At 72.2% G+C, this 17,623-nt stretch overlaps 2 protein-coding genes across 5 annotated transcripts; one reads left to right on the forward strand and one right to left on the reverse strand.

Moving 5' to 3' along the window:
* Positions 1 to 162: 162 nt before the first annotated feature.
* On the forward strand, positions 163 to 12,711 carry SEPTIN2 (septin 2). 4 transcript variants are annotated; one of them, XM_054700195.1, is made up of 14 exons: positions 1,594 to 1,822; positions 3,457 to 3,611; positions 4,193 to 4,221; positions 4,893 to 5,013; positions 7,903 to 7,989; positions 8,154 to 8,277; positions 8,391 to 8,525; positions 8,606 to 8,723; positions 9,122 to 9,223; positions 9,337 to 9,482; positions 9,825 to 9,908; positions 10,326 to 10,383; positions 10,521 to 10,623; positions 11,274 to 12,711. In XM_054700195.1, the coding sequence occupies exons 3-13, from the start codon at positions 4,213 to 4,215 to the stop codon at positions 10,620 to 10,622; spliced, it is 1,086 nt and encodes a 361-aa protein (XP_054556170.1). In that variant the 5' UTR covers positions 1,594 to 1,822; positions 3,457 to 3,611; positions 4,193 to 4,212; the 3' UTR covers position 10,623; positions 11,274 to 12,711. The 4 variants fall into 4 exon arrangements, with proteins under 4 accessions (XP_037380202.1, XP_037380201.1, XP_054556170.1 ...); XM_037524305.2 differs by lacking the exons at positions 1,594 to 1,822; positions 3,457 to 3,611 and adding an exon at positions 163 to 297; XM_037524304.2 differs by lacking the exons at positions 1,594 to 1,822; positions 3,457 to 3,611 and adding an exon at positions 449 to 509.
* Positions 12,654 to 17,612, reverse strand: LOC119255246 (collagen alpha-1(I) chain-like). The gene is made up of 3 exons (XM_037522191.1): positions 16,327 to 17,612; positions 14,299 to 15,645; positions 12,654 to 12,798 (listed from the first exon to the last, which is right to left on the reverse strand). Exons 1-3 carry the CDS (start codon positions 17,610 to 17,612, stop codon positions 12,654 to 12,656), a joined length of 2,778 nt encoding a protein of 925 aa, XP_037378088.1.
* Positions 17,613 to 17,623: the final 11 nt, after the last annotated feature.

Consider the following 17,623-nt stretch of genomic DNA (forward strand, 5'->3'; position numbering starts at 1 on the left):
AGAGGACGCGGCCGCGCTAGAGCGCCCCGCCCGGCCGCCCGCGCCGCCGCCGCCCGCCCGGCCGCCCGCTCGGTGCTGCCGCCATCTTCCCGGAGGAGCGGGCGGGCGCAGGCCGCCCTCCCGCGGGCGCTCGCGCTCGGCCGCCCGCCCCTCCGGCCGCCGAGGGCCTTCGGGAGAAACGCGCCCTCCCCGGGCCCCGGGCGGGGCGCAGCGCTGCCGGCTCCGCTCTTACCAGCGTGAGGGAACCCGGCTCACACGGCAGGGGCCGCGGCGATCCAGGGACGCGCCGCCATCTTGGTAAAGGAGACGCGGCTCCGCTTGACCTCCCCCCGCCCCCCGTCTCCCCGTGGCCAACCGCCAACCGCGGGGAGGCGGGCCGGGGCGCGGAAGACGCTGGCAGGGGCGGGGCGACGCGATGACGCCACGCCTGCGCGCACGGTGGGGCGGCGACGGCGGCGCTGGGCGGGTCCGCGGCGCGCTCGCTCGGGTCCGGTTCTGCTTTGGCGGCGGTGAGTGTCGCGCCGGGCGCCGTTGTCGCGGGCGCGAGCTGGGCCGAGGCGGGCGCGAGCTGGACGCACGCTCGGCCCGGCCTCGGGCGTGGGCGGCGGCTCGGGGCGGGCGCGCGGGCGGGACGCCCGCGCTGTGGGGGAGGGGCGGCCCGCGCGGGCTTCGGCCGCCGGGCCCGCCCCCCCCGCGCGCGGCCCGGGCTCTCCCCCCCACGCGCGCCCCCGCGGCCCGGGCCCTCCCCCCCACGCGCGCCCCCGCGGCCCGGGCCCTCACCCCCCACGCGCGCCCCCGCGGCCCGGGCCCCTCAACCCCCGCGCGCCCCCGCGGCCCGGGCCCTCACCCCCCGCGCGCGCCCCCGCGGCCCGGGTCCTCACCCCCCGCGCGCGCCCCCGCGGCCCGGGCCCCTCACCCCCGCCGGGCTGGCCGCCCCTAACCCCCGCCCGCCGGACCCCCGCGGGCCTCCGCGCCGGGCCGGGGGTGTGGGGCCCCGGCCGGGCCCTTGGCCCTTGGCCCGCCGCCCGGCCCCTTCCCAGGCCGCGGCCAGACCCGGCGGGCGGGCGGGGCGGGAGCTCCGCGGGGCGGGACCCGCCGGCAGCCCCGAGCCCGGCCTTCGCCCTTTCCGGCCCCCCCCCGCCGCCTCCACGTCGACGCCGAGCCGCCCTGCCGCGGGCCCGCGGGCTGACCGCGGCTCCTCGGGCCGCCCCCCCCCCGCGCCGCGGGCCGCGCCGCCGTGTCCTGGAGGCCCCGTCCCCGGCCGAGTCGCCGCTGCGGCCATTCAGCCCCCGCTGCCGCCCCGCGCCCGGGCCGCCCTGCCTCCCCGCGCGGGCGGGCGGGCCGCGGGGACCCCTGCCCTGCCTGCCCGGGGCGCGCGGCGGGCGCCGTCCAGCCCGCTTTGCGGCCGCGGCCCTGCAGGGGAGGCCGCTCGACGGCGGGGCCGCCGCAGACCCGCCGGGGCCCCAGGGCGGCCGCCGTCCCCAGATCAGCCACAGCTGAGAGGCGGCCGGGGCGCGGCGCGGGCGGGCGGGCCGGGGCCGGGGCGCGGGGCCGGGGCCCCGAGCAGTGCGCGCGGGAGCGCCTCCTGGCTTCTCGCTGCGCAGCGGTTTCTCTGCGCGGGTCTTTGCTGCGGGAGAAACCGCCTTTGAGCGGTTCGGTCCTTGGGTCCAGGATGCGCAGAACTTGAAAGGATGACGTTTTCACTCGACAACATCCCTGAGATTTGAGGGACTCGATACCCCTACACCCGTGTGTCAGTTCACCAAGGCGCCTGGCGTCAAGGCCGGGTCAGGGGTCTCCCTGGAGACCAGAATCTCAGCCCGTGAGCCCCCCACTTCGGCCTTACCTCACTGGGGCATGGAAAGGGGCGAGCCCAAGGCCCGCTCAAGGGGGAGAGGCATCAGAGGGAGGATTCCTCCTTCCTGGGGCTTGGGCCATCGGGGCGCCTGGAGGGCTCCGCAGGGAGCTGCCCCCTTCACCCCATGCGGGGACAGGCTTGGGTCTTCTGGGAATTTTGTGGAGTGGGGTGCGGGACGGCTCAGGGCTAGTGCCCTCTCAGCGGGGAAGTGAAGCTGGGGAGACCGGGCCAGGCCCACGAAGCCTGCCCTGAGGCCAGCATCCCCCTCCCCAAAGTGATTCCTCTCTCCGGTAAACTTGAAAGTCATTTTGTTAGCAGGCAGCCTGCGGGGCACTCCGGGACCCCCACCCTTGCCTGCTCTGGGTGGGTCCTGCTATCCGCCGTGCTGAGACAAACACTACTGCGTAGGAAGGTCTGCAGGAGAGGACTTGAGTGGAAACAGCGTGTGGCAGAGAGAGGACGCGGCCTGCCCAGCCTAGTAGGGTCCAGAGCCGGCCCAGGGCCCGGACCCCCAGTGGGGACACAGGGAGGGCGGGGCGGGCAGCCTGGGAGGAAAGAACCAAAGCAAAGCTGAGTTAGGGTAAAGGCTTCAGCCGCCTCCGCGGGTCTCCACGGCCGCTCTCCCGTGTCTCTCAGCGGCCTTGGTGGAGGAGCCACCCCCATCCTCCCCACGCAGCTTCCAGGCGCCTCCAGGGCCTCAGCTCCGCCCTGCGGTGGTTGCCCGTTCCTGGGGGGAAAGCACACTGTGGGCGGCGCCAGTGGGCTCATGCCCGGCCAATTCTTGATTTGGGGAGAAGGGAGATGGCCGGATTCCCTCAGGCTCCTCTCGTAGCTGCCTGCCCAGCTGGCTTGTGCCGGTCAGAGGTTCCTCCCCGGCAGACCCCAACGCGCACCCTTTGCGCCCGCCCAGCCAGCCTGCTGAGTCTCTTTGGGATCCTTCCTAAGTCACGGTCAAGTGTCCGGGGCGCGTCGGGTCATCTGCACGAACAGCGCCTATGGCTGTTTCGCTGCGTCTCCCTGAGCTTCCAAAGCTCCGTGCGGTCGTGGCTCACATGGGCCACAGAGAACAGGCGCTTAGGGGAGTGTGGGCCCCGGGGCTGGGGTGTGGGCGTGGCTCCTGCCCCGTGGGTGCCCGGTGTCTTCAGGGCCTGCCGGTCTCCCCCCGCAGCCTCTCTGGCTCTGATCACAGGGGTTTCCTGCTCGCGTGCGTTGGGATGCTCTGGGCTATGTCTGGAGGCCGCTTGCCAGCGAGTCCTCCCTGAGCAGCCCCGCGGGGCTGTGACCAGCGCTGTGCTGTCCCCCAGCCACGTGGCCCTCCGGGGGTGACGCTGGCATGCAGTCAGCTCTGGGCCATGGGTCCCGGTCCCTTTTCCTCTTGGGCCGTTGCTCCGCGTCCTGCGGTGCTCCGGGCTTTGCTCGGGACTCCCGGTCCTGCTGCGCGTGGGCTCCGCTGTCCTGCGCCGGGACTGAACACGGCCTCCCTGGCTCGGGCTGTGCTGCTCTGCGTCTGCTTGTCCTTCCACAATGGGGCTTGGGAGGAATTTGTCTCAAGGAACCAGTTTTTGGATTTATTTTTTTTCACAGTTTTTCAATTTCAGGTCTTTTCTGGGTTGTTTTCGTTAACATCTTGAGGGCCAAATTCCCGCTTCTGGCTGGTCAGCAGCAGGGTGTCCGGAGCCCACATTCGCGTCTGTGCCCGGCTCCTCCGGCTTCGTGCACGTCTGGTGGCCTGAGGGCGCCCAAGAATAGGGAGGTGATTTTGACCACCCTTGGGCGCATTAGCTGTAATTCTCTCGAAAGATGCTTGATTTTTTTCACAGTCATCTCTTTTGTGGTGGCTTGTTTGTTTGTCTTTTAATTTCTTTAAGTTTTTATACTGTCGACTCCGAGTGTCGGAGTCTGTGGATTCCCAGCGGGCGGGGTCCCTGGGCCTTGCCAGCCACCCTGCCCAGGGCACCACCCCCCGACACTCCATCCCACCCCGCAAGAGGCAGTGCCCCTGGGGGCCAGTGCTGGGAGCGCCTTCCATTCCTTGGGAGGCTGGGTGGCGCGTCCAGGATGCTCGGTACAGGAAGGGAGAAGGTGAAGGAGGCTACCTAGCCAGCCCTGTGGTGGGGTGGGTGAGACAGGCAGACTGCACCTGCGCCCCCAACTCTGCACCAAATGCCAGCAGGCAGACTCCACCCCCATGCCGTGCCCGGCTTCTTAGCAGCGCACAGGAGGGCCCCGGGCATGTCTTTTCCTGGCTGGTTCGTGACGCGTGATGGCAGGGACAGCCGCGGCGCATCAGAGCCCCGGCCACAAGCCCACTCACGCGCTTGTCTGTTTCCACAGGTGGACGAGATTCGCTGACCATGTCCAAGGTAAGCGAGCACGCCCGGGGCAGGCGTCTGTTTGTCTGCCGTGGGGACGTGTGCACCCTGCGTCTGTGGCAGCCGGTGCATGAGCTTGCACTGACGGGCGCCCTGGCCAGGGGTCTCCTCTGGGATCCCCACTAACCGGGCGCGGCTCCTGCTGCCCGCGGACGCGAGAGACACGAGGGTTCCACGGGCTTGGAGAGGCACCCCGAGGAAGCAGGGCTTAGGGCCAGGCCTGTTTCTCCTGTCTGAAGCTCCATGTGCGGCGCCCGCCCGCAGACGCTGGCCGCACCGGGAGACCGGCTTTAGCGCCCGAGCGTGTGCGCGTGGCGGCGGCTCAGACTGCCGGGTCTGAGCGGCCCTCGCCCCCGCCATGGCGTCCGGTCGGAAGCTGAAATAGAGCTGGTTGTGTTGAGCGCGGGGTTCTCCGACGTGTTGCTGTGGCACGTCTGGGCGGACGCGCTGGGTCGCGTGGGCCGGGGACCGACCGCTGGCTCTCCGTCTCCGGAGACAGACGTGCCCTCGGGGTGCCGCTGGCTTGCGGGCGGAAGTGACTCTAGAAAGGCGGGTTTCGCGCTTGCGAGAACCAGCAGCGTCCCCGTCTGTCCCCAGGGCGGTTATGTTCCCGGTAATAAGGCGTTTACTCGTTTATTTTTCTTTGTTAAAATCTTTTTCAGCAACAACCGACTCAGTTTATAAATCCGGAAACTCCCGGCTACGTGGGCTTTGCAAATCTTCCCAATCAAGTTCACCGAAAATCAGTGAAGAAGGGCTTTGAGTTCACCCTGATGGTGGTTGGTAAGAAGCTGCTGGCCCCCGGAGCCAGTGGCAGAGGGAAAGCTCTTTTGTTGGCAGAATCAAGCAGTTTGAGGAGATGAAAGTAGAAATTTCTGAGGAAACATTGCGGGAGAGAATAATCCTGATTTTCCTGCCACTGCGTTTTTTCTAGTAGTTTTTGTTTGTGGGGGCTAGCGCGGTGCTGGGGGGACACTCGGTCTGCCGGTCACCACGCAGGCGGCCCACGTCAGGCGCCTGACACCCAGCTCAGCAGTGTGGCTGGCGTAGGCCTCTGCGTTCCCATTACGTTAGGGCCCGTTGATGAGTGAGTGATGAAGCCCTTTCACTCGAGCCCCGGCTCTGGGCCTGCCGCGTGGGGACAGCGCCCTGGTGCGCGAGGGCCGGGGAGGGCCTGGGGGCACGGGGAGTGGCGCTTCCACACGCGGGCAGGCTGACCCCCAGACAGCAGGCCCCGGGCAGGACCCCATGGCTCAGGCCCTCACCCTCAGGGCAGGGCGTGCAGCCTGGGAGGAAAGAGTCCAAGCGAAGCCGAGTCAAGGTAAAGGCCTCCGTGCATCTCACCGTGGCTGCTCTCCCGTGTCCCTCCATGTCCCCTGCACACCCTAGGCCGGAAACCAGCACGGTCTCTTCACACGTCCCTGCTCCTGCGCCCCCTCTTCTCCCTCCCGGTTACCTCCTTTACCCTTTCTGGCTACCCAGCCCCCCCTTTTGTGGGCGGGCAGGCGCCTGGAGCCGCCGCCTCTGCTGGGCACAGCGCTGGATGCATGGTCTCGGGGCCAGAGGGGCCATCGCAGCTGGGGCCATGGCAGGGCTGTAGGGAGAGCCACAGAAGCCTACATTGGAGGCCCATGGGCGCCCTAGACGCATGGCTGGGTCATCACCGGGGGGGCGCATGGGGAGTCCACCCGGCACTGGGGGGCGGCATGGGTGTCCGGCCAGCGAGGGGAGCCTGTGGCCAGGAGGCATTCCTCCAGAGCCCCAGGATGTCCTGGACGAGGAGGGCCCCAAATTGGCCCCGGGGCTGTCTGAATGGGACCAGAGCCCTGGACACCCTGGGGCTAAGCTGATGTACGATAAACTACTTGCCGGGCCAGAGCCTGCCACTCCTCTCAGGAGGTGAGCGTCCCTGCTGCTGAGTCTGCCACGGCGCGGGTCGGGACGCGGGGCTCCGAGAGTTGGGCGTGGAGGGGCCGTGGGAAGCAGCCGCTGGGGTCCGAGCAGGCCAGCCACTGCACCTGGACACGCCGCCAGAGACACCCGGGCCATAGGGAAGGCACAGCGGCCAAGGTGGCCACTTGGGTTTGAGCCAGGCCCGTGGCTCCTCGGCACAGGCACAGCCTAGCCCGCGGCCCTGGGGACCACCTTGGATATGTGGGGTACATGGAGGGGAAGTGGGGGCGCTGGGAGGGGTGCAGGCCAGCCGCCTCTGGATGCCCTCAGGCAAGTGAGTGTCAGCACCAGGAGGGTGGTTTGGGTGGCCTGGGTGGAGAGGCGGGGCCGAGAACATTCACAGACTATCGGCGCTTCTGGAACATAGAGTCCGAGGACAGTCAGTGTCTGCCCCGCGGACCCACCAAGTGGCCAGTGGACACGGCAAAGTCGGAGGCCATGGTCACCCTGCTGGGGACGGGGAGCAACAGCGAGGGGCTGGACATGCGTGTGGGGCCGAGTCCTGCCCCGTCTCCACGCACGGAGCAGCCGCCCAGGAAGGGGTGACCCTGCGAGAAACCTGTCCTCGACTGTGTCCGAGCAACCTCGAAGAAAACTGGGGGGGTGGGGGGTGGGGTCTGCACCCCAGGGCAGGGCATGCGGGGCGATGGGCTTGGAGTCGGGTGGAGGGCGCAGAATCCAGGGGCCCGTGGCAGGCAGACCGGGCCTCAGGTGGGGAGGCACCGCTCACCAGACCCTCTTCGGTGGTGCGCCAGGCAGTGGGGCCCTCGTCCTACCCTTGTTCGGTGGCCAAGAGCCCTTCATGCTGCCTGGGTGCGGTCTTGTGCCTTGAACAACCCCAGCTTGGATGAACGCGAGACCTGAGTCATCAGGGAGACTTGTCTGAGGGCGGCGTCCGCCTGGGCGGCTGCAGGCCCACCACAGTTCCTGCCCCACCTGTGTCCCACATGCCCCCGTCTGGCCCCCCGCCTGCTGGCGTCGGAAGGCTGGGCTCGGGCACAGAGTGTTTATGGCAGTGCCTGAGAAAGGCTGGCAGAACCGGAGCCCATCAGGGCTGGTCAAAACCAGACAAGAGCTGCTGGGTCCCCCCCCCCCCCCCCCCCCCCGTGCCGGAGTCAGCCTCAGGCTGTTCGCCCCGGGGCCTGCACGATCCCACAGGGCTCACCCGCTCTGCTCATCACTCTTGCTTCTGGGGATCCTGTCAGGCCTGCACCCCAGTTCTTCTACGCAAGAATAAATTTTTAAATTTTTAGAACTAAGCAAAAAAAAAAACAAGCTTAAAGAGATCCCCAAACAGCTCACGTGCAGCTTGGTAGGGAAGGGACCCGGCAACTCGCTGGTGTCCTTCCCGGACTGGGCCGGGTCCACTCAGCTCCCCAGGCCCACACGTTAAGTTGGACGAGCTGGTTCTAAAGCGAATGAAAGATGCTGGGGGCATGGGCTGACGCGGGGGAGGGGCCCAGCAGTCAGCAGGCCTGCCCAAGGGCGCGGTCCAGGCTGACCCAGCAGGTGGGCTCACCAGGCAGCTGCGAGGGAGCCGGGTGCCCGCTCTGGTCACGTCCCACTAGGATGAGCTGGGGCTGCCTGTGGAGCTAGGGGTGTGCAGTACCTGTGCGGGCAGCGGCTGGCCAGGGTGATGCCCCAGCTGGCCCTGGGGAGGGGTGGGGGGTCGGTGAGCGGCGGCATCAGTGAGGCCTCTTCACCCCTCTTCCTTCCTAGGTGAATCGGGCTTGGGGAAGTCGACACTCATCAACAGCCTGTTCCTGACGGACTTGTATCCAGAGAGGGCCATCCCCGGGGCCGCAGGTGCGCCCGGCCGTGCGGGCTCTGGACAGGAAGGAGCATGTGGTGGGGGGCGGTCCTGGACCTCATCTCGGAGGGAATCCATGCGGAGTGGGGGGCCTAGTTTTCCTGGGGGCCTGCGGGGGAGTGGGGCTGCTGGAGTCTCATCCTCCCCATGTCTGTAACAGAGAAAATCGAGAGGACTGTCCAAATCGAGGCGTCCACTGTGGAGATCGAGGAGCGCGGCGTCAAGTTGCGCCTGACCGTCGTGGACACGCCTGGCTACGGGGACGCCATCAACTGCAGGGACTGGTACGCCCCTCTGCCATCCCCAGCCACCCTCGGCCTCCCCCCCCACCATCCCCCTCCCTTGGCCCCCGCCCCCCTCCCGCTGCCACAACTCCTCGCCCTGTCCGCACCCACAGTTTCAAGACCATCATCTCCTACATCGATGAGCAGTTCGAGCGCTACCTGCATGACGAGAGCGGCCTCAACCGGCGCCACATCGTGGACAACCGCGTGCACTGCTGCTTCTATTTTCTCTCCCCCTTCGGGCACGGGTGGGTGGTGCTCACAGCGGGGCGGGGTGGGCAGGGCCAGGCCTGGCATCCCCTGACTCCGGCCTTGCGCCCCATCCTAGGCTGAAGCCCCTGGACGTGGCCTTCATGAAGGCCATCCACAACAAGGTCAACATCGTGCCGGTCATTGCCAAGGCGGACACCCTCACGCTCAAGGAGCGGGAGCGCCTCAAGAAGAGGGTGAGGGGTGTGGGGGGGCCCAGGCTTCAAGGCCAGGGCAGCCAGAGGGTGAGGGGCCCCTGGGCTGCAGGAGTGAAGGTAAGGGGTGCATGGGACTATGGAAGGCTGTGGGGGCAAGCGGCTATACCCCCGGCAGTGCCTGCTCCCCTCAGCCACCTGCCTGTGCCAGCCCGGGCTCCCTCTTGGGGGCCCCCCCCTCGCTGCTTCTGGCTGCTCCAGCCCCATCACCAAGGTTCCTGCCACCCGGGTCCCGTGACACCTCCATGCCTGCTGCGGACACTCCCCAGGCACCTCCCCTTCGGGCTGCTGGCGGCTGGCTCCCGGCGACCGCTGAGGGGTCAAGCCTCTGAAGGGCTCCGGGGTTGCCGAAGTTGCCTCTGGCCTCGCTGTTCTTCCAGATTTTGGATGAGATCGAGGAACATAACATCAAGATCTACCATTTGCCTGACGCAGAGTCGGACGAAGATGAGGACTTTAAGGAGCAGACCAGGCTTCTGAAGGTCGGGCCCGCAGGGACCCCACGGCCGGCCGGGCGGCAGGGGTGGGCGAGATGGCCATGCAGCGGCACCCTGGGGGTGTGGGTCGCTGGTCTGAGCTGCCCGCTGCCCCCCAGGCCAGCATCCCCTTCTCCGTGGTCGGATCCAACCAGCTGATCGAAGCCAAAGGCAAGAAGGTGCGGGGGCGCCTGTACCCGTGGGGCGTGGTGGAAGTGGAGAACCCCGAGCACAACGACTTCCTGAAGCTGCGGACCATGCTCATGTGAGGCGCTTGGGGGGCTGCGCTCGTGCAGGGCAGGGGCATGGGGTGGGGAGTGCTCTAGCCGGTGGGCAGGGGCCGCCTTTGGGCAGCAGATGCGCGCCCGGGTCCTGAGGCCCAGCTGCCGGGTGACCTGCAGAGCCCTCAGCTGGGAGGCCGGGCCCAGCGGTGGATGCCCAGTCCCATCCCCGGCTGCTCTTCGGGGGCGCGGGGTGCTGGCGCCGCCCTCCTGGTGCCTTCCTCTGTGGAGGGGGCTCCGGAGGCCATTTGGGCCGACCTGCAGGCTCTGGCGCCACGTCTTGGGGCTGCGGCTTCCATGCGGGGCTCACGCAAGCACGCTCTTAGCACCCACATGCAGGACCTGCAGGAGGTGACCCAGGACCTGCACTACGAGAATTTCCGCTCTGAGAGGCTGAAGAGAGGCGGCAGGTTGTACCTGGCGCGCTGTCATGTCCCAGCCCCGCTGTCATGTCCCAACCCCCCTCCCCAGCCCTCCCCCGCCCCACCCCAGCTCGCTAATCCCTCTACAGGGTGCAGGCGCCGTCGGTCTATCCTGACGGCATCCATATGCTGCCGCCTGGGTCGGGCCTGCAAAGCACCGCCACTGGGTGCTCGTGCATGGACGCGCCTGGCCGGGGCTGTCCTGGTTGGCGGGATTTATGCCCACGTGCAAGGGGTGGCAGTGGCCAGTCCCAATGGGCACGGTGGACGCCTGGCCTCTGTGTGTCCTCTTCCCTCCTCTTATCTCTCCCGTCCATGTTGATCAGGAAAACGGGCGGTTCTGGGGTCATCGGGCGCGTGACTGTGACTGCGTGCCCCAGGGTGACTGGCTTCTTCCCAACTCAGGAAAGCGGAGAACGAGGATGTGAATAAAGATCAGATCTTGTTGGAGAAGGAGGCTGAGGTGGGTGGGCTCCCGGGCTCCGGGAGGGCGTGCGCAGATGGCAGGGCTGCGGGGCTTCTGCCCTTAGCTGGGGACGGGCCTGGTGGGCTCGGGTGGGGCCCGGGGGAGCCCGCATCGTGACCCCGGTCGCCCCTCAGCTCCGCCGCATGCAGGAGATGATCGCGCGGATGCAGGCGCAGATGCAGGCGCAGATGCAGGGGGGCGATGGCGACAGCGGGGTGCATGGGCACCACGTGTGAGGTGAGCTCGGTGGGCCAGGCTGGGGGGAGCGTGGCCGGCGCGTTTGTCGCAGAAGGGAAGCTGCATGTTAGAGGGTCTTTTATTAGCCGTTTAGTTGGATATTTATTGAAGGGGAATGGAAGCCTGTTGACCTAGCCTGTGGGGGCCAAAAGGAGGGGTGCTGTGGAGGGGACCCGGCCACCCCCAGCTCTGCCATGGCCCCAGAGCCTCGCTGGGCTGCTCCAAGGCCCAGGCGGAGGCCAGTCCATCCCCGCCCCAGGGGCCTGGGGAGGTGGGGGCCGCCGGCATGGGTGCCCCAGGCTTAGCAACACTAGAGGGCTGACCAGAGCCTGAGCTGAAGTCCTCCCCAACGAGGGACGCTGGCGACCAGCGGAGTGGGGGCCTGGGTCGTCTGCGTGCCCCAACCACCCGCCATCTGGTGCAGCCTCAGGAGCTGGAGTCAGGCTGGGGCTGCTGTTGCCTGGTGGACAGCACGGCCGCTGGTCGCCCGGCTGGTCAGGTACGGGCCGGTGCCTCGGGGCAGCCATGGGGCCACGCTGCCTCTAGCCTCACTGCTCCCCTTGAACTTCGTGTGCACGATTGCAGCAGCGTCACCTCAGCACCCCGCTCTGTGCTGTTGCCCATTAAAGCTGCCCGTCTCCGTTTTCCAGAAAGCCCCAGCCCCGGAGGAAGAGGCTTCCCTTGAGGAGCAGCTGCACCAGGACTCCCCCCATCCCACAGCAGTGCCTGAGAATTTAACTTTTAACCTTTTGACGTGTTACTTTGTATGAAGTCTTAACCTTTGTACTTGCGGTTGTGCTACACTCTGTGCCCAGCGATGGGGACTTTCTCTGCCCAGTTTCCCCCTGCCCTGCTGCCCTGGTGCCTTGACCGCCCCGACCAGCCAGTGCTTTCCGGGTATGTACCGGAACATCCCGACCAGCCCGGGGGTCCCCGAGTGGTGGGTCAGAGTCCTATGACACACACACCCCCCAGAGCCCTCCCTGTGGCCACCTGCACAGGTCCCCCACGTGCAGCCGATGTCCAGGCTCCAGGAGCTTTTCTAATGATGGGTGCTTGGCTGGGCCTCATGGAGTCTGTGATACCAGAATCAGGTTATTCTCAGACCCGCAGGCGGGGAACAGGTGCCAAGTTCCCACAGGGGCGTGGGGAAGGGCTTGAGTCTGGTGCTCGGGCCCCACGCACCCACCTCTCACCTGCCCGCCCACTGGGGTCACTCTGCCAAATCTAGACGCGCCCCTTGGAAGCAGGTGGCCGGGCTGTGTTTTCACGCTGCCTGGGGGTGTGTGCCATCAGCCCTGTGGTCATGGCTCCTGCCCAGCCCTGCCCCGCACCCCTATGCCGGCTCAGCCTGGCTTGCCCTGGGTTGGGCTTTCCCTCCCGAGCGATTTTCCACGGGGACAGTGGCAGCGAGGGTCCTCGGGTGTGACTGTCCCTCCTGGCGCGGGCGAGGCCTGGGCCCCTCTGCCCGGCCAAGGCCACCCTGTCCGTGCTCGGTCCCCCACCTCCTGGTGCCCCCCAGGGGACCCCTCAGCATTTCCACTGGTGGTGGGAAGCTGGACCCCAGGAGGGAGGGCAACCCCAGGGCGCAGGGCCAGCGCTCCCTGCTTCCTGCAGCGGGAGGGCGAGGCGGAGAGGCTCAAGCTGCAGATGTGGGTGGCGGGTTTGTGTTTGGGTCAGAGAATGAGGTTGGGGTCCAGGCGCAAGTGTCCTCGGCGAGAGTTGTGCCCGAGGCCTGGCCGGGAGCCCAGTGCTGAGGGCCCTGGCTCATGGGCTTCCTGCGGCCGCCAAGGCGGCCGCGTCCCTCTGGTGCTGGGCTCAAGCCCGTCGGGTCCTTGCCCCCCGCGAAGGTTTTGCCCTTTCACTGTCAAGCCCCTGTGGGTTTGGGCTTCCTCTTTCCTGCTCAAACCCGAATACAGGCCTTTGCTGGTAGTCGTTGCTCTTTCACTGGGGGTCATGTTTTCCTATAGAAATGTTTTTTGAAAACGCGTTTTACACCACGGTTTTGTACCCACTGAGACTTACACTTACTAATAAAGCACTATGGTTCGGATGCCGGGAGAGTGGCCGTCGTTGCTGGACTCAGGGGAGGCGAGGCCGGAGCCCCGGGGCGGCAGGAGGCGGGGCTGCAGGGGCGCCCCCAGCGCAGCCCTGCCGGAGCGGCCGCCTCTGCCCCTGGGGGGGGCACCTTGGAACTGGACAGCCCGACCTGGGTGCCCGCCTGCTGCCTCCCGGCCGCCCCCTCCTGGGCTGCGAAGCGCCAGCCGGTCCGTCCTTTCCAGCGTCCTGCCTGGCCCTGGGCTTGCCCCCCACCCCGTGCAGCTTCGGGGGCCACGGGGCTGCGCTCGGGGCCACCCCGGGCAAGGGGCCTGCAGGCCGCAGCCCCCTCGGCGTGAGGCCCGCCCATCCCATCCCGGGGCGGGCGGCCCCTGGAGCCCTGAGGGCCGGGGCCCGCGTCCCCGAGCGTCGCAGTTTGGGGGCCCGGGGCCCTCCTCGCGGGGCTACCCGCCGCCGCGCGACCTCCGCGCGCCTGGGCGCCCGCCCTTAGCCCGGGGGGGCGCGGGAGGGGAGCGATCGGGGACCAAGCGGCGCGGGCGACCCAGCCGGCGGCCAGGCCCCGCCCCCGGGGCCAAGCCCCGCCCCAGCCGCCGCTCCGCCCCCGGGACCAAGCCCCGCCCCAGCTGCCGCCCCGCCCCGGGACCAAGCCCCGCCCCAGCCGCCGCCCCGCCCCCGGGACCAAGCCCCGCCCCGCCCCCGGGACCAAGCCCCGCCCCAGCCACCGCCCGGCGCGATCAGCTGCGCAGGTTTGCGCGAGACGCCGCGGGCCCGCCCACGCCCGCCCCCTCCCAGTCCGTTGTCCAACCAGAACCCGGCGTTCTTCGAGGCGAGCGAGGTGGGCCCCGCCCACTGGGGCGCAGGCCAATCGGCGGCGCGTCCGCGGGGCGGGGGCGGGGCCCCAGACGGGGCGCGCGGCGCGGGGGCGGGGCGGGGCGGGGCGGGGCGGGCGGGGCGGGCGCGGAGCCGGAGGCCGGCGGGGAGTTCGCGGCGGCGGGCGGGCGCGGAGCCGGGGGCCGGCGGGGAGTTCGCGGCGGCGGGCGGGCGCGGAGCCGGGGGCCGGCGGGGAGTTCGCGGCGGCGGGCGGGCGCGGAGCCGGGGGCCGGCGGGGAGTTCGCGGCGGCGGGCGGGCGCGGAGCCGGGGGCCGGCGGTGAGTTCGCGGCGGGCGGGCGGGCGCGGAGCCGGGGGCCGGCGGTGAGTTCGCGGCGGGCGGGCGGGCGCGCGGAGCCGGGGGCCGGCGGGGAGTTCGCGGCGGGCGGGCGGGCGCGGAGCCGGGGGCCGGCGGGGAGTTCGCGGCGGGCGGGGCGGGCGCGGAGCCGGAGGCCGGCGGGGAGTTCGCGGCGGCGGGCGGGCGCGGAGCCGGGGGCCGGCGGGGAGTTCGCGGCGGCGGGCGGGCGCGGAGCCGGGGGCCGGCGGTGAGTTCGCGGCGGCGGGCGGGCGCGGAGCCGGGGGCCGGCGGTGAGTTCGCGGCGGGCGGGCGGGCGCGGAGCCGGGGGCCGGCGGGGAGTTCGCGGCGGGCGGGCGGGCGCGGAGCCGGGGGGCGGCGGGGAGTTCGCGGCGGGCGGGCGGGCGCGGAGCCGGGGGCCGGCGGCGGGGGCGAGGCCCGGCGCGCCCAGCACGGCCGCCCGGCGGAGGCGAAGCGCCGGCCCGAAGGCCGCCGGGGCGGGCCCGGCGGGAGGGCCGGGCGGGGCCGGGCGGGGCCTGTGCTCCGCAGGCCGCGGGCCGGGCCGCCCGCCGGAGCCCGGGCCGGCCGGGCGCGAGTGTCCCGCGGGGTGACGGGCCGGCCGGGCGCGAGTGTCCACGTGGAGGCGGAGCCGCGGGCGGGCGGCCTGCGGGCCGGGACCCCGTCCGGCCCTCCCGGGAGCCGCGTGGGAGGCGGGAGCGGCGGGGGAAGAGCCGCGAAGGCGGCTCCGCGGGCGGGCGGGCCGGGCCTGGCCCCCACCTGCCGCCCTCGCGGGCGCCGGCGGCCTGGCGGGCGGCGGGCGGGCTCGCCTGGGCGGGAGCCGGGAACGGGCGGCGCGGCCGGGCTGCACGAGGGCCGGCCCGCCCGCGGGCGCCCACCCCCAGGCGGCCGAGGCTGGAGCGGGCGGCCGGGCGGGGTGCCCGGCGCCCCGGGGGGCCCCGCCTCTGCGGGGCGGGGCCGTCCGTTCGCCGAGCGTCCCTGCGGTTCCCGCGCCGACGACACCGGCCTCCCGCGGGCGCCGGGCCTGGGCTTCCCCGGCGGGAGGGCGCGGCCGGGGCGCCGCCCCTCGCAGCGCAGGAGGCCCCGGTTCCGGCCGGCGGCGGCGCCCGCTCCCCCCGCGGCCCGCGGCCCGTCCCCGCCGCCCTCGTCTCCCGCGCTGGCGCTGGCCCGCGGGCGGGGCGCGGGCGGAGCAGCTGCCGGGGACGCGGAGCGCGAGCGGCGCGACGGGGGCGCCGTGACCGGCACCGGACTCCCGCGCGGCGTCGCGCTGCCGCGGTGGAAGCTCAGCCCGCAGCCTGGCCGGCGCCTCCGCGCCGCGCGGCCGCCCCTCCGCCCTCGCCGCTGCCAGCGCCCCTGGCTCGTGCCCGTCCTGGGGCTGCTGCCCGCGGCGCTGTCATGGGCGGCCAGGCCCCGGCCGGCGAGAGCTCGGCCCCCGCTGGTCTGGCGAGGCGGCGGCGCGGGCTGGGGGCGGCCGGTGCCGCTCCCCCAGACCCCCCACCCCAGGGCCGCCCCGCCGAGCACGCAGTGGACAGGCTTGCGGGTGGGGGAGGCGCCGGGCACAGGCGCGAGGGGGAGAGGCAGGTCCTCTGGGGCGGGCACTTGCCCGCTGGGCCGGGCTTGACGGCCGCTTCCAGGTCGAAGCCAGGAGGGTGCCGAGCCCGGGGTGCAGCGCGACCCCCCCGGCCCGGGCCCGGTGCGCCCTCGGCTGGGCGGGACCCCGCGGCCGGCCCGCTGGGCGCTGCTCTCCGCCGCCCGCAGAGCTGAGCCGCCGGGGCCTCGGCCTCTGCCGACCGCGCGGGCTCGGGGAGAGCGCGGCCCCCTGTGCCGGACGCGGCCCGGCGCCCCCGGGCGCCCCCGCCTGCCGGCTCCCGCCGCCCCCCAAGGGCGAGCCTCTCGGGGACCCGCCTTCGGGGCGGGCCGCGCGCGGTGCGGTGCGGGGAGCGTCCCCGGGCGGAGCCCCGGCGGCCGGCGGGGCCCCCAGGGAAGGCGCGTCTGGGGCGCGCGGGTTCGGAGGAGGCGGGTCCGCGGCTGGGAGGCCCCGAGCCCGGGGGGGCGCGCCCGCCGCCGGCAGCTCCGCGGGCTCTGGTCTCGGGCCCGCGGGGCTGGACCCCGGTTTACACACTCCCGGCCAGCCGGGCCCCCCGCGCCCCCCGCTGCGCGGGCCCCCGGCGCCCGCCCCGAGGCGTGAGGCTGAGCGCCCTGCGGGGGGCGGGGCGGGGCCGGGGCGTCGGGGCGGGACGGTGGGGGGCGGGGCCGGGGCGATGGGACGGCCGGGGGCGGGGCGGGGCGGGGCGGGGGCGATGGGACGGCGGGGGGGGGGGGGGGGCGGGAGGCGGGGCCGGAGCGATGTGGGGGGGGCGGGGCGGGGCCGGGGGCGATGGGACGGGCGGGGACCGGGAGGCGGGGCCGGAGCGATGGGACGGGCGGGGCGGGGCGGGGCCCTGCGGCCCGCCCCCTCCGTGACCGGCTCCCGGTCCAGGGCCAGTGGCCTTCGGGGGACGACTCTCCTGCCCCAGGGCGGCCCGTCAGCCCTGGGCAGGCCGGCCGGCCCGTGCGCTCCTCCGGTGGACCCTCCCCGCTGGCGGCGGGCCCCGGGGCCTCTGGGCTGCAGAGGCGGGCACAGGCTGCCGCGGGCACAGAGGCTGCCGCGGGCACAGAGGCTGCCGCGGGCACAGGCTGCCGCGGGCACAGGCTGCCGCGGGCACAGAGGCTGCCGCGGGCACAGGCTGCCGCGGGCACAGGCTGCCGCGGGCACAGAGGCTGCCGCGGGCACAGGCTGCCGCGGGCACAGAGGCTGCCGCGGGCACAGGCTGCCGCGGGCACAGGCTGCCGCGGGCACAGGCTGCCGCGGGCACAGAGGCTGCCGCGGGCACAGGCTGCCGCGGGCACAGGCTGCCGCGGGCACAGGCTGCCGCGGGCACAGGCTGCCGCGGGCACAGAGGCTGCCGCGGGCACAGGCTGCCGCGGGCACAGGCTGCCGCGGGCACAGAGGCTGCCGCGGGCACAGGCTGCCGCGGGCACAGGCTGCCGCGGGCACAGGCTGCCGCGGGCACAGGCTGCCGCGGGCACAGAGGCTGCCGCGGGCACAGGCTGCCGCGGGCACAGGCTGCCGCGGGCACAGAGGCTGCCGCGGGCACAGGCTGCCGCGGGCACAGGCTGCCGCGGGCACAGAGGCTGCCGCGGGCACAGAGGCTGCCGCGGGCACAGGCTGCCGCGGGCACAGGCTGCCGCGGGCACAGAGGCTGCCGCGGGCACAGGCTGCCGCGGACACAGAGGCTGCCGCGGGCACAGGCTGCCGCGGGCACAGGCTGCCGCGGGCACAGAGGCTGCCGCGGGCACAGAGGCTGCCGCGGGCACAGGCTGCCGCGGGCACAGGCTGCCGCGGGCACAGAGGCTGCCGTGGGCACAGGCTGCCGCGGGCACAGGCTGCCGCGGGCACAGGCTGCCGCGGGCACAGAGGCTGCCGCGGGCACAGGCTGCCGCGGGCACAGAGGCTGCCGCGGGCACAGGCTGCCGCGGGCACAGAGGCTGCCGCGGGCACAGGCTGCCGCGGGCACAGAGGCTGCCGCGGGCACAGGCTGCCGGGCAGAGGCCGCTGTCGTCCTGCGCCCTGGGGCGGGGCCCACGCGCAGAGGCCGCTGCCGGGGCGCGCCCCACGCTACCCGCCCGCGTGGAACCCTGGTCACTGCGCCGCTCTCGGCCGGGGGACCTGGGAGCCAGGCCGGGCGGCGCTGCCTGAAGAGCCGGCATCACCATCCGCT

Source organism: Talpa occidentalis, unplaced genomic scaffold, assembly GCF_014898055.3.
Source record: "Talpa occidentalis isolate TD23 unplaced genomic scaffold, MPIMG_talOcc4v2.1 talOcc4.3, whole genome shotgun sequence".
Taxonomy (NCBI): Eukaryota; Metazoa; Chordata; class Mammalia; order Eulipotyphla; family Talpidae; genus Talpa; species Talpa occidentalis.